We start from the raw sequence: 14,032 nt of genomic DNA, 5'->3' as shown, positions 1-14,032 counted from the left end.
CTCCCTTGTCTTTGAAGAAATGCTACTCAGACAAAAGTCCCAATTACACCCAATTGTTGTGGGGCTCGGAAACAGGCAGCGCCTCCTCGAGACTGAAACAAAATCCTGGTCTGCGGTAAGCCTGCGGTTTCTTCACCTTTTTGTAGCTTCTATCTCTCTCCATTGGGCCAGACACCCCAAGTGTGAGGCTTACTCCAAAACCACTGTTAAATGAGTATAGAGTCCCCCTACAGATTCACAGTGAAGGAGTCTGCTTTCAAAGACACACTAGAGGATCCTTTTGAAGAGCGAGCAGCCCGAGGTTACTCATCCATGGACTCAATGAATCCATTCAGAGTGGGGTACTCATACACAGACAGACTCAACAATAAGTGTTTGCTCACAAGAGGGTACCCAGTGCAAGAAGACCGAGCCGTGTCATCACTCGACAACTGTCCATCATCTCACCATTAGCTTTTAAGGTGATTCAACATCTAAGAAAGAAACGCTTGAATATTTAAGACTAGTGAAGCATTCAAATCATTTGAAGTCGTTGCATTTTCCTCAGTTGATTCATGGAGTTCATAACGGAGAGATTTCGGTCCTGAGACCATGCATATTGGATCACATGAGCATTAGATTGACAATCTTTACAACAAATCCTCATAATCAACTTTTTTTTTAACAGAAAGTAGTACATAACTGACACATTGATACAAAGGCTCACTAAGGATCTTCTATACTCCAACATTGTTCGGCTTGCGGCCCGAGCAGCTTGCGTTCAACTTCATGATTTACCGCTTTTTTTTGTCCCCTTGTATTCGATGAGGGACTAAAACCCCGAGGATATTTTTCCTCCTGCTTTTGGAGGAGCTGATGTTTCTTATGATTGTTCACTGAAGTGAATCAGCCACCACAAAACACTGCAGCACATTGAGACCACTAGCAGAGGGCACAAGGAAGGTGACGAATTGGCAGTGAGAATGAACTTAATCCCCTAAGCTCTTGTTGGGGCTTGTCTTTGCTGTCCCTTCTTCCCTAGAAAAGATCCCAAACTTACAAAGCAACTCAACAAGAGCTCCCACTCGGGGCTTGCTGAATGCAAGAAAAAAAAAAAAAAACCTGGTACATATGTCTGTTCTGCCAACAGTATGGGGAATGAGCTTACAGCTGCAATTTTTTTTGTCAAACTTGGAATTGGTAACATTTAGAAAACCAAAGCCAGGAATTGAAAAACAATACCAAATTAGAAGAAAAAAAAAAATCAAAACAAAATATGAAAAATATGTAAATATTTCAACGAATACATGGCTAGAAACAATAGTTCCCTATCAGGGAACTTCGAGCTGCGTGTAAATGCTGTGGGAACGCCCCTGCATTGTGCGTCATGAAGCACTTATGGAATCAGTCCAATGGAGAGACGGAACGTCATAGGCGGGTGACGTCATCGACCAGGAAAATATAAAGCACACCGAAAACACAAGCGCAACAGCTTCTGTGCCTTCAGAAAGCACTATGTGTGAATCTGTCTGAGTGTAAACACTGTGTCGGTCCTTAGTATTTGCTAGGCAGGAGTTATCACAATTTACACCACACAAACAATTTTGTATGGTGTTCAATGGTGTTCAATTTCTATGGCGATTGCTTGTGCTATCTAATTGGTGGGGATACACACATTCTTTGTGTTGTTTGTTTGAGAGTGCAGCATGGCCAGTCAGCTATCGAAGGGACTTACTGCGAGTATTGTGAACGTCTGCCTTTATGGACGCTCCGCTGAGTCCCGCTTTTGCCGAGGCTGAGCAGCGACGCTTATTGTGGGGATCGCAAATGGATCTTTCAGCGGGGTTAGAGACGGGCTCTGCCTTATCTCTGCCTTTACCTGTTAGATCCAGTGATCCTGAACCTCCACACCGGTGCTTGCCATTCTTTCATGATCTCCATACTGAGGTATCGAGATTATGGAAAAAGCCAGCTTCTGACAATCATTTACAAAACAATAAAAGAAATATGGCGCTTTGCCGCGGGTAGAAGAGACACTTGCGAGCTCTCTCTCTTCCAAGGCTGCATCATCATTTAAAGCACCGCATTACATTCCAAGCCATTATGAAATATTTCGGCTTTGTAAAGTGTATTCATGACGTGAACGTGAGTGAGGAGGCAGTACTGCTGCCTCCTGAAGAAGCAGGCTGCTGCTTGCTCTTATTCCACGTTCTTGTTCAGTCAGACAACACATCGGTGGTCTCCTACATAAACCATCAGGGGGGTCTGCTTTCACGCCCGCTATACAAGTTGGTTTGCCAGATCATCCCATGGTCCCAGGGGAAGCTTCTTTCATTGAGGGCATTTATATCCTGGGGTATTTAAATCAGGGGGCAGACATCCTGTCGAGGCAGGGTCCAAGGCCCGGGGAGTTGAGACTACAGCAAGGTGGTGGAGCTCCTATCCAGCGAGCCCCTCTGGGGTTGGACGCGATGGTACAGGAGTGACCGAGGTCACCCCTGTATGCATTTCCCTTGATTGCTCTGCTCCCAGGATTTCTGGAGAGGGTTCACCAGGACGGGGTCAGTCTATTGCTGGTAGCCCCATGCTGGCCCCAATTTGGCTTGTTGACCTAATTTCTCACCTCGTCGGCTCTCCTCTGGAGATTCCGATCAGGAGGGACCTTCTCTCTCAGGTGAGCGGGTTGATACTTCACCCCTGCCCAGATCTATGGAGGTTGTTGGCGTAGCCTCTGAGGGGGCCCAGCTCATAGAATCTGCTCTCTCGACTGAGCTCTGGCCACAAGGAAATTACATGCCTTGAGGTGGAAAATGTTCACCTCTTGGTGTTAAGAACACCAGTTGGACCCAGTTAACTGCCCAGTGGATGCAGTGCAGGAATTCCTTCAGGAGCGTTTCTCCACAGGGTTATCCCACTCCACACTGAAGGTGTACATGGAAGCCTTATCTGCTTACCATGTCCCTTTGAGTGGAGCCTCTCTCGCGAGACACCCACTTGTAACTCGTTTCTTTTGTGGCACTTTGAGGACGAGGCCAGAAGTTCGCACGAGGGTGCCTAAGAAGGGCTGTCCTGCATCTAATCTCAGGTTGAGCAAGTGGGTAGTTGAGGCCATCTCACTTGCCTATGAGTCTGTCGGTCAGCCTTCTCCTTTGGCTGTCCGGGCTCATTCAACCAGGAGTATGGCTGCCTCTAAGGCTATCTTGTCAGGAGTATCTATCCGAGATGTTTGTGATGCGGAAGGTTGGTAAAGTTTTATCATTTTGACTTCAGCTCCAATCCAGGAGTGCAGGTGCTTTCGTCTGAATGTGCACTTTGACTTCACACTGGCGTTTTTGCGTGCCCACAGAGTTTACACGCAGCTCAAAGTTCCCTGATAGGGATCGTCTCTGGTTATGTATGTACAGTAACCTTGGTTCCCTGAAGGGAACGAGACGCTGCGTGTCTATGTCATACTCCCAGCATGCCCATTAGTGCTTCCTTCAGGCCTATCAGAAGCTGTTGCGCTTGTGTTTTTGGGGTGCTTTATAGTTTCCTGGTCGATGACATCACCCGCCTATGACGTTCCATCTCTCCATTGGACTGATTCCATAGGTGCTTCATGACGCACAACGCAGGGGGCGTTCCCACAGCGTTTACACGCAACATCTCGTTCCCTTCAGGGAACCAAGGTTACATACGTAATCAGAGACGTTTTTTTTTAATGTCAGTAAATTAAGTTTTTATTTTCTTCAGCATGTGAAAGAGGTGCTTAGCCTTTAGATGCAACCTAATGTTGATCACCGACCTCAAAGCTTGGGATATGTTTAAATATAGTTGAGACTTAAAGAATTAAAATACAATACTATTTTTATTAATAAATAAATTTTAATATATTTTTAAAATAAGTATAAAATTAAATTAAATATAATAATAATAATAATAATAAATGGGTAACAGTTATTTTGGGACTAAATATTGGTTCTGTAGGAACTTAAATAGTTTATTAAACATATCTAACAAACAGTTCTCATAACAAAAACATGGGATATGCGTTTCTGTTTCAAAATAACAATAATTATAACAATAATGATAATAAATCATGAAAATTCCTCATATTGCCAAATCTGGGTCAAGCTTTTGATTTGTAGAGCCACATTCAAATAATCACAAAAGATTGTATTTTCCATGAAATTGGTGACATTTAATTGTCAGTATTCTCATAAAAGGCTTCAGTGTCTCCCAACTTCATACAAACTTTTGGTCTTTTTAAATGAGTCTCCCATTTCCCCAAAACAAAAAATCCATAGGATCAGATATCAAAATGATAATAGAATATCCAAACATATATATATATATATATATATATATATATATAAAATTTTATTTATTTTTTCTCATTTATTCTGGGAGGGAAGAATTAAATAAAATTAAAATTATATTTCACTGATTTGGACATAAAGAGAGATTATCTGAGAGGAAATGAGAGGCATCCCTCTATGACAAGGTTACCTCAGAGGTGTCCAGTTAAAAGCGTGGATAATAAGATTACTCTTAAAGTCAAATCTCCCCAGAAGACACTTTTGATTGACTGATCCTCAGCCAGGCTTACATGCTTGCTCTCATAGCCCAAAATAATCGTTTTTACTCAAACTGCTTCCTTTACCACACCTGAAGACCCAAGTCAATACCTCAAACCCATTTATACAGTAGTTTTACCTTGAATACATTAGGATACTAATTAATGTGACCAATAATTATCTTGATATTGATGCCTCTGCATTTATTTTTACACACAAGGACTCAATATAAACCAGTGAAGATCTCAGTGGCTAAAAACATAAATTTAGACTAATTAAATTCAAAATGTCAAAACACAGAAGTACATATGAACAAAATTAATCAATGGAAACTTTCTATAAACGATAAAAGTAAGTATCAAAGTATCCTTTTGGAGTAAACCATGTGATACCATACTATGCAAAATCCATTTTAGCACTATAGCATATAATCAATTCTATACAGCAGTAAGGAATTCAGTACAGCTTCATATCTATTGGAAAATGAGTGTTCTTTCGATGTATAAATGAGTTTTTGCCACTCAAAAATTATTTATTGAAGAAAAATTCAGGGTAAGAACAGATTTATTTTGTTATGAGACTTTATAGAACTGTACATGCCTTTAATAAATGCCTGCAAAGAGAAGTGAAAATCTATGCATTGCAAATGCTATAGATTGTCCGGACATCATGTGCTGTATCTATACTGCCCTCTACTGTTAGGGTCCGATTGAAGAAATTGCCCCCCTTCTGATAACAATGTTCCTTCACTGTGTTTCCAAACACTGAGAAATATCAAATAGTCTATATAAATAAATTAATAAATATAATAAACAGTATACATATAAAAAGATCCCAGGAGAACTGAAACGCACACATACAGTAGTCACTGAATCTGTCTGAAGTCCTGGAATATCTCTGTAAATGCTTTCCACTGATTATGTATTACAGACCACAGATGCTTTGCTTTACGTGCATAACGCTTCATTTCAAACAGTTATAGAGAAAATACAATGTTACTGAGCCAAGAAATGTATATTTTACAAAAAAAGGTTACAAAGTGAAACTTAAATGTAATTTAATCTTTAGGTACAAATAATAAAATATAACAATAATAATAATAAAAAAGTGAATTTTTTTAAAATGTGGAGAGGTCAGTTTTAGTTTAACAAAGTCAACAAATGCACATGCCAACACAGATTTAACCAATCTATACAAAACAATTAAAGCAGAGATTCACAGATTTGTATCCTGAATCCAGTGACTGCTTTGGCACAATACTTTATAGTAATGTTTTATGTTAATGAACAGATTATTTTGATACTAGCCGGTTTCAAACAGATACACGTGAAAAATTTCAAGTTCCAAAGCAAACTGCTCTCGGGATTTGTCTAGTCTCTAAGGTTCTCAGCACTGTGCTGCTCTTCAGACTCTGGTTTCTTGCAGAACATAGTGGAGAGTTCCTGTAACAGCAATTCCTGTTGCGGGCTACATGATCTGTGTGACCTGTGCCTACCTGGGATGGGCAGAGAGTCGTCCTGGCTCAGGGTGTCTAGAGATTGACCAGAGGAGGACAGAGAGTGCAGTGGGTTTGACCCAACCATGCGATCCAGGGAGGCGGTCTTCCTTTGTCCCAGGCTGACGGGCCGTGCGGGAACCTCCTGGGTCTCTGCAGGAGCACTGGACAAGAAACTCGTTTCCAAAGACTTGAGCACCTGCAGGCCGAAGTCGCCCACCTCCTCATACAAAGGCTCGGGGCTTTCGATGCGCTCCTCAAACGAGTCCTGCTGCATCTTCATGGGCTGAGAGTGAAAAAGAGAACGATGGCAAGGCATAGCAGGAGGTCAAAACGATATCTGGAGATTTCACACAACAGCACATTAAACCAATAACATCCATTTCACCTACTTCACCACAGTTATGCAATAGTTGTGAAAGTCATGAAAAAACACTATACAAATAAGTTGAATTTAATTTAAAAGAGCAGAGCACAATATCGAGTTATTAATGTTAATAATCATTATTATATAATTTTAATAATTGTAATAAATAACTTGGTGTTTATTATTTTATTGTACTTTTTTGCAGTTGTATATCATATTACACTTTAGTATTTTTTTCATTAGTCCTCTATATTATTTTCATTTATGCTATTTAAGCTTTTATATTATTACATATACATAATATAGTGAATATACTATTGTATTAACCTTATAATATCACATAATAATATAAACTATAAATATATTATTATTATTATAGTATGACATTTTTCATTCCTACTACTACTTCCATGTAATCATTTTATAAATAATTTTATTGTGTTTATTAAATGCATTGTAGTTGTTCTTTTTTTAATTATTATTTTATTTGATTCATTTTATTATACTATTTAAGCTCTTTTATATTACATTTTCATAATGTAGTGAATATACTATACATCACATAATAATAATAAATAAACTATAAAACAAGTATAGTATGACATTCCATTTTGTAACATTAAATGAGCCATATTATACAGTGAATAGACTAATATATGGACTTTATATTACACTACCACCACTACTAATTATCATATTACTATGGTTTATTATATGGCATTAATGTAATTACTTTAAATTTGCTATAATAAAATATAGTGAATATACAATTAAATGAGCATTGAGCATTTACTTTAATTATTATTTTTACTTTCTGCTATAACTATTGTAAATGATTAAATAATAAATAAATATGTATCTGCTATTTCACAGCATTTCTGAATGTATAGCTCATCCATACAGACAAACTTTTAAAGCCATCTCTAGCGCTATAAAATAAAAGCTTATGAGCTGATTTTCTTGTTCCAAAAGCAAATCATTCTCTTAAACTCCGAAGATAACAGGAACTACATATTAAACATACGGGTTCCAAACACACTAGTGACTTATCTCATGAAAATAGCTAATCTGCCAGATGATCTCCCATTATGTGAACACAGGTATTTGTGGTTAGCGGGACACGCACAGAAAGTGATCACCCCCTAAACAATGCTCAAAACGAGTTACTTCCTTTTTTTAAGCTTAAACTTTTGTCTTAGTATCAGAGCAACAGCATCAAGATAATTGGCAAATACATTGAGGACAAAAGCACGAAGCCCGCAGACAATTTGCTTGCAAAAGCTTTTTGGGCTGGGACACACCAGAGGCTGTAGCACTTTCCCTGCCCTCCCTCAAGGCTACAGTTGCAGAACAATGCAGTAGAAGCATTCTTCCCACAAACGCATCCTGTCATACCAGGAAACCCTGCTTTCCCAACAGGAATGAGGGGGAAGGAGCGAGGATGTCCTAAATTAAGTATAGGCTCTTTTGTAGAATGCACTCCTAAACTTTTGAGCGCTTGTTAAACGCAAAAGGTCATTCGATACTTTTTGAAACCTCCTCCTTTTGCATTTTGACCAGCCACTGTAATCAAGAGTAATTGTACACAAATTTCCTTGCATGCAAAGGTGTGAAAACTGAATTGCATGAACTGCATTGGATTCATCTGCAATAAACAAAGAAATACTTACAAAGAACATTGATAGAGCTCTTCTGGTGTGAAGCTTTCTCTGGAAAAACACACAAAGACACACACAAAAGCTAAATCTCGAAGCAAAAACAAGCAAGCGTGACATGCACCGAGCCACTAGAGGACGCTGTTGTGCTCTACCAGAGTCTGGTTGGCGGAGAGCATGGTGGAGTTGGTGTTGCTCTCCTCTCCTCTGATGGGCACTAGCGGCATGGTCCCAAACTTCTGCTTGGAAATGTCAGAGGAAGAGTGCCGTCTCATCACGGGTGGGCGCAGGTCATCGTTCTGAGGTAGGACGTTATTGTTTGAATTTCGACTTTGAAATGTTAATGAATCTACATATATGTGTTCAGTTTAAAAGGTGCTGTACCTGTGCTTTTAGTAAATTAGTCATCCAGTCCCATAACTCAGTTTCACAGGAACAGCTAAGGTACCTGTGAGGTCAAGGAGAGCATCATGGTTAAGTGTAGCTATAAATAGACACTTTCAATAAAGCCTATAGCAGTGGTTCCCACATTTTGGGATTTGAACTAGAGCCAGACCGATATATCGGCAGACCGATATTATCGGCCGATATTAGGCATTTTCCAAACTATCGGTATCGGCAGTTATAATGGCCAATAAATTAATATTTCAAAAATAAAATAAAAACGGACGAAACACGCTTGAACCATCTCATGAGTGTTGGAGTTGTATGGTTTGTCCACCAGAGGGCACTCTACACCGTTCCTGTTGGCAACACTCGTTGAGTTGGGCACGAATCACGATACATACATTGCTTGAATAACAATTAAAAGAACATCCCCATCAGTTCTCTTAACTCAAATAAGCATGACAAAATTTGTGTCCAGTTTAAAAAAATAAAATATCGGCCGATATATCGGATTTTAAACCCCAAAAATATTTGTATCGGTATCGGCCTTCAAAATCCTTTATCGGTCGGGCTCTAATTTGAACCAAAGGAAATTTACTAATCGAAAATGGTTGTGTAAGGGAAATTTTAAACTGAATATTAAGCTAACCATGTTTTAACATTTGACCTCATTTAATCTGCTAAATCTCTGAGACAATGTACTAAGACATTTTGTACTTTCGATGAATGTATACGTCAAACGCCTGACTGTGTGTATAAATAACAAATATGACAAATGGAACTAGACAGATGACTATGCTAGAACTTGTCATCTATGAAGTAATCATTAAAACAAGTCTACCCAGTAACAGAAGAGACTTTAAATGAAGAACCAATCATATTATGTTTTTGATGTATCTCTTCTTTTTGAACATATATGGGCTTGTGTGTTTTATAAAACATAGATGTTTTAGAGAGAGATGTTTTAAACAATAGATGTGCCTTTTCAGAAAATGATGTGTCAAGGAAATTGCAAATAGGTCAAATAGGACAGGGTGCATTAAGCACGAGACAAAGCTCAAGGCATAGGTGATAAAGGGAAATTGAAACTGTATACGTGCAGTAGCCTTAAGAAGAGGAGGGGGTACGTCTTGGAGGGTTATCTTTTTGTATATAAACTCTGTAAAGTGAGAAGACTTTTGGCCTTCTCATATCAGACATATCAGTCTGTGTGTGAACTGCCTTTCTTGCAAGAAATGAACATGTATACTTAAGACTTTCAATATCTTCATTGTACTTTATTATTTAAGATCTAGGTACAAAATTCCACAACAGTTGACACACACACACTTTAATACTTACAATTGCTGTTTATCCAGCATTACCGTTAATCCCCATCTGCAAATAAATGCACTCGTTATTTCAAGTTTTATAAGGTTCACTGATGGAAAGAATGTTAATTTGATCTAAAAAGCAGAAATGTGAAGCATGCATCTTACTTTGTTGGTGGCTTTAACTTCTTTCTGATGCCCATGTAAATCTTCAAGGTTTTCAGTTGCCACTCTTTCTCAGGCTTGTTGCTCTGTGATGTGGGAAACATGCTGACGTGTTCAGTTCACCATCTTCTGTAATGTGCTTTTATGTAGGAGTTGATAATGAACTGTACATATACCTTTTTGTCCTTCAGCAGGAGTAGTCTGTGGTCTTTAATTTGGAATGATCGCTCCTGGAATTTGTTTCCTTGCAAGAGTTTGGGCGGCTCTTCCCGACACTTCAGTACTCCAGACTTCACAATCTCACTCTTATAGGCTGCAAGCCACAACACAGAGATAAACGAGTTACAAGCTCAAAAACCAACAACGATACAGAGGAAAATATACAGTTGGTGTTGTTTATGTGATAAAATATGGTTTTAGAGTTTTGTGTTTGGATGATGTGTGGTAATAACCGTCATTCTATATTGTATCTTCTTTATTTTTTTATATAATTTTTGCAATTCTTATATACACTAAAAAAATTCCAATATTGTGAATGTTTGAGAGCGAGAAATTAATACCTCTATTTTACAAGGATGCATTCATTTGATCAAAGAATACAGTAGAGACATTTATATTACAAGTATTTCAATTTATATTATATATATATATATATATATATATATATATATATATATATAAACTGTACATATATATACAGAAAACAGCATAAGCTGTACATTATTAAACTGTACATTTATACAGAAAAAGAAAACAGTATATGCATATTGTAATATCTAAAAACTATACAGTTTTGTTCTGTATTTTTGATCACATAAATGTAGCCTTGGTGAGCTTAAGACACCTCTTTCAGAAACATAAAAAAATACTATTCACCCCAAACTTTTGAAAAGTAGTTTTTATACATTATATGACCTCAAATTAGTGGAGATAATACCGAATATGTGTACATATAAAAATTAATTTGACACAATGTAGAACTGGAAAATTGGTTGAAATATTTTAAACTTAGGTTTTAATTTGAAATATAGCTGCGAGCAGCGATTGCGGGCCCAAGCCGGTGGCACCGCAACCCCGATGCCTTTAGTTACCCAAAGGCACCGGGATGGTGGTACCGCCGGCTTTGGCGCTTTATCGCTGCTCACATCTATATTTATATTTAATATAAAGCCGGTGGCACCGCCACCTTGGTGCCTTTAGGGTTATTCTGTACGACGTGTAAAAACGTAACCCCCGCTTTGACTATCAAAAAGAAGTGTATTGTAGAGCTTGCATCAATGCGGACTCGATGCGCTGTGCGCTGTAACTCCATGTGGCTTTAAGCGCATCATTCTCCACTCGGGATGCGCATAAGCGTTTTGTGCCACACTGTACTGAGCCTTTCATATCATAATGCAGTGACGCAATGACAGATTATTAATTGCCTTTCTTGTTCTGTTCTATCTATTATATGTTGATAATAGATAGGACAGAGCACTAAAAACCTCAAACAAAGCACTAAAAACTTAAGCTGTTTGCTGTGTAGTCTGAGAATGAGCTGTTTGATTTGCACCCTCTTCCTCTTCACTGTCCTCCATAAAAACCAGCTATTCAGGTCCATGTTGTTCTAGAAAGTTTGTATGTTGCTGCCTCAATTAACATCTCTGCTATACATTTAAAACATGGCTATATCTAAAATAATTTATCTTTTTGATTTTTGTTATCTTGTTTTTCATGAATATTTTACAACAATACAAAGAGCAATGTGTATTTTCCATTAATATAGTTTGTAATGGCTTTTTTGTCATAGATTATAATCATATATTTGTTGGATTTGTTATTTATCTTTATAATGAAGTTGTCTGTATTAAGTAGATTGTGTTTAACACACACAAGAGTGATTTATTAGTTCAACACATAGTTATAGAAATTCTACTTTATCTAAAAAAAACCCTGCACTTTATACACACACACACACACACACACACACACACACACACACACACACACAGCACACACACACACACACACACACACACACACACACACACACACACACATAAATACATGTAAATAAAAATCCAAAAAAAAAAAAACATCAAATGTGTTTTTAGTCAGAGTATTATTTTATACAGAAACAAATATTTGTAATTCAGATAAGAATGAAGTTAGTGTTTTAAAATCTTAAGGAAAACAAATATATTGAAATATAGCACATGAATTTTAAATTCATTCAACTTCAATTACAAATACAATCTTACTTTTATTTAAAGCAAACTATACATTTAAAAGATGGGGGTTATATGCCTATTTTGTCATTTAAAAATATTGTTATGCAAAATTGTTATGCAAAAAGACAAGGACTTAGAGACAAGGACTTGTAGGAAAAATCGCAGCCAGCCACACACACACACACACACACACATAAACACAGACAACAGCCCTCCCCTCCCCACACAGACACACACACCCACTCACACACACAGAGAGAGAGAGAGAGAGAGAGAGAGAGAGAGAGAGAGAGAGAGAGAGAGAGAGAGAGAGAATCGCAGGGGAAATAAATCCATTCAAACTACAATATCTGACTTTCTGTTGCTCAGAGCGAATGACTTTAAATTGGAAAGTTGATCGGCTTGACGAGAACAATATACGTGGTAAGTTTTGTAACTGTAGGTAAATTGAGCAAAGTTATAACACACTTTATGTGTCCTTTTTTAGTCATAAAATTAAAGCAAATAATAAATCTAAAATATATGGGTTATATGCATATTTTGTAAAAAAAGAAAAAAAAAAGAAAGAAAGATATATATCCAAAAACACAAGGCCTTAAACTTTAACAAGGGTGCAACTCTTATCACTACAACAAACATAGTCACACACACAAGTCAAGTCACTTACATTTTATATGCAATATTGACTTTTTAGATGCAATATTGACTTTTTTCTGTTTCAGCAGAGAAAATAGTTAAACAAAGATCACAGCGACCCATCGCGCATCTCAAAGCAATGTGTTTTCTCATTACTGAATGATTCAGCATTTTGAATCCATGACTCGTTCATTAAGACGGTCATCTGGCGACACCTTATGGTGATTTAGGGTTATGTTTAAAAGTATCGTTCTTTACAGCGATTTTTTATTGACTCCTGTTAAACCAATCTCGTAACATTATTGTGTAACCGATTTAATTTGATCAGCCTTACCTAGGGTTACAGCCCTATAGTGTCTTATTATTCTAAATTATTGAATTTATTGATCAAATTTACTAATGAAAAATGAAGCATACATTTATTAAGACTAGGCTGCCCTGCAGATATTAGGCTACAATATGCAGATTTAAATATACCATTTATCAAATAATCTGTTTATTTTTAGGTTACACATTACATTGTTTAAAAAATAAAAATCAAATGTGACCCGCTCTGGCGAAATGAGTCGGAAGTTGCAACCTTCCATTTTAAGATATGGGCCGATTAGATGTGGAAAAACCATGAAATAACAAAAAAAAAAAAAAAAAATTTTTTTTTTGCTAATTTCAAAGAACAGACATTCAAAAATAATCTCACAGGGTTTCGTAGTCGAGATAATTGAGTAAAGGTATTTAAATAACGATTAAAGTTGTCAAAGCTTTAAATTCGCTGAAATAAACATTGCTCTTCTCAACTCCCCTCGTCACCTCTGAGCATTTCCCGGGTATCCCCTGAAACGTTGAACTCACTGGAGGCTTCTAACCTAAACTGCGTGAGTATATTTATCTGCAAGAAGAATATAGCCTATGTAAGGCTGTAACGATCGCGACACTCAGATCCACGAACCTGTGTCGCGGTGTGAGAAGACAGAATCACGACACCGACACGTCCCTTCAACTCCCGAAGTTATCCTTCACGTCCAGACCCAATGCTAGCTACAACATCTTTAAATTACTATTAGTATTATTTGAAGTTAACATTATAAAATACGTAGACTTACACCACAAAACTTAAATTATTACTATTTTTTTTTTAAATTGGGCAATTTCAGCATTATGGAGGAGATCCAATTCCCAGATAATTAAATATTTTAATAAATTGGCCTATGTGAACCACACTGCACAAACCAAAAGTAATACTCACCCGATGAAGAAGGGTTGACTCTCTCCAGA

At 37.5% G+C, this 14,032-nt stretch overlaps 1 protein-coding gene across 4 annotated transcripts in view; it reads right to left on the bottom strand.

Moving 5' to 3' along the window:
• Nucleotides 1-5,081: 5,081 nt before the first annotated feature.
• Nucleotides 5,082-14,032, bottom strand: part of arap3 (ArfGAP with RhoGAP domain, ankyrin repeat and PH domain 3) — a 45,562-nt gene continuing 36,611 nt past the window's right edge. For 3 of the 4 annotated variants that reach the window (XM_089134817.1, XM_089134818.1, XM_039648885.2), the window contains exons 28-34: nt 10,091-10,227; nt 9,918-10,000; nt 9,781-9,816; nt 8,437-8,500; nt 8,208-8,351; nt 8,068-8,106; nt 5,082-6,316 (exon numbers count right to left, since the gene is read on the bottom strand). In XM_089134817.1, coding sequence (XP_088990943.1) covers nt 5,906-6,316; nt 8,068-8,106; nt 8,208-8,351; nt 8,437-8,500; nt 9,781-9,816; nt 9,918-10,000; nt 10,091-10,227 — 914 coding nt within the window. In that variant the 3' untranslated portion in view covers nt 5,082-5,905. The remainder of the gene's footprint in view (nt 6,317-8,067; nt 8,107-8,207; nt 8,352-8,436; nt 8,501-9,780; nt 9,817-9,917; nt 10,001-10,090; nt 10,228-14,032) is intronic. The other variant, XM_089134819.1, reaches the window with a different exon arrangement.

This window comes from Pimephales promelas, chromosome 9 (genome assembly GCF_988280905.1).
Source record: "Pimephales promelas chromosome 9, fPimPro1.hap1.1, whole genome shotgun sequence".
Classification (NCBI taxonomy): domain Eukaryota; kingdom Metazoa; phylum Chordata; class Actinopteri; order Cypriniformes; family Leuciscidae; genus Pimephales; species Pimephales promelas.
The sequence above is the reverse complement of the archived record's forward strand: the minus strand, read 5'-3'. Positions and strand labels throughout refer to the sequence as shown.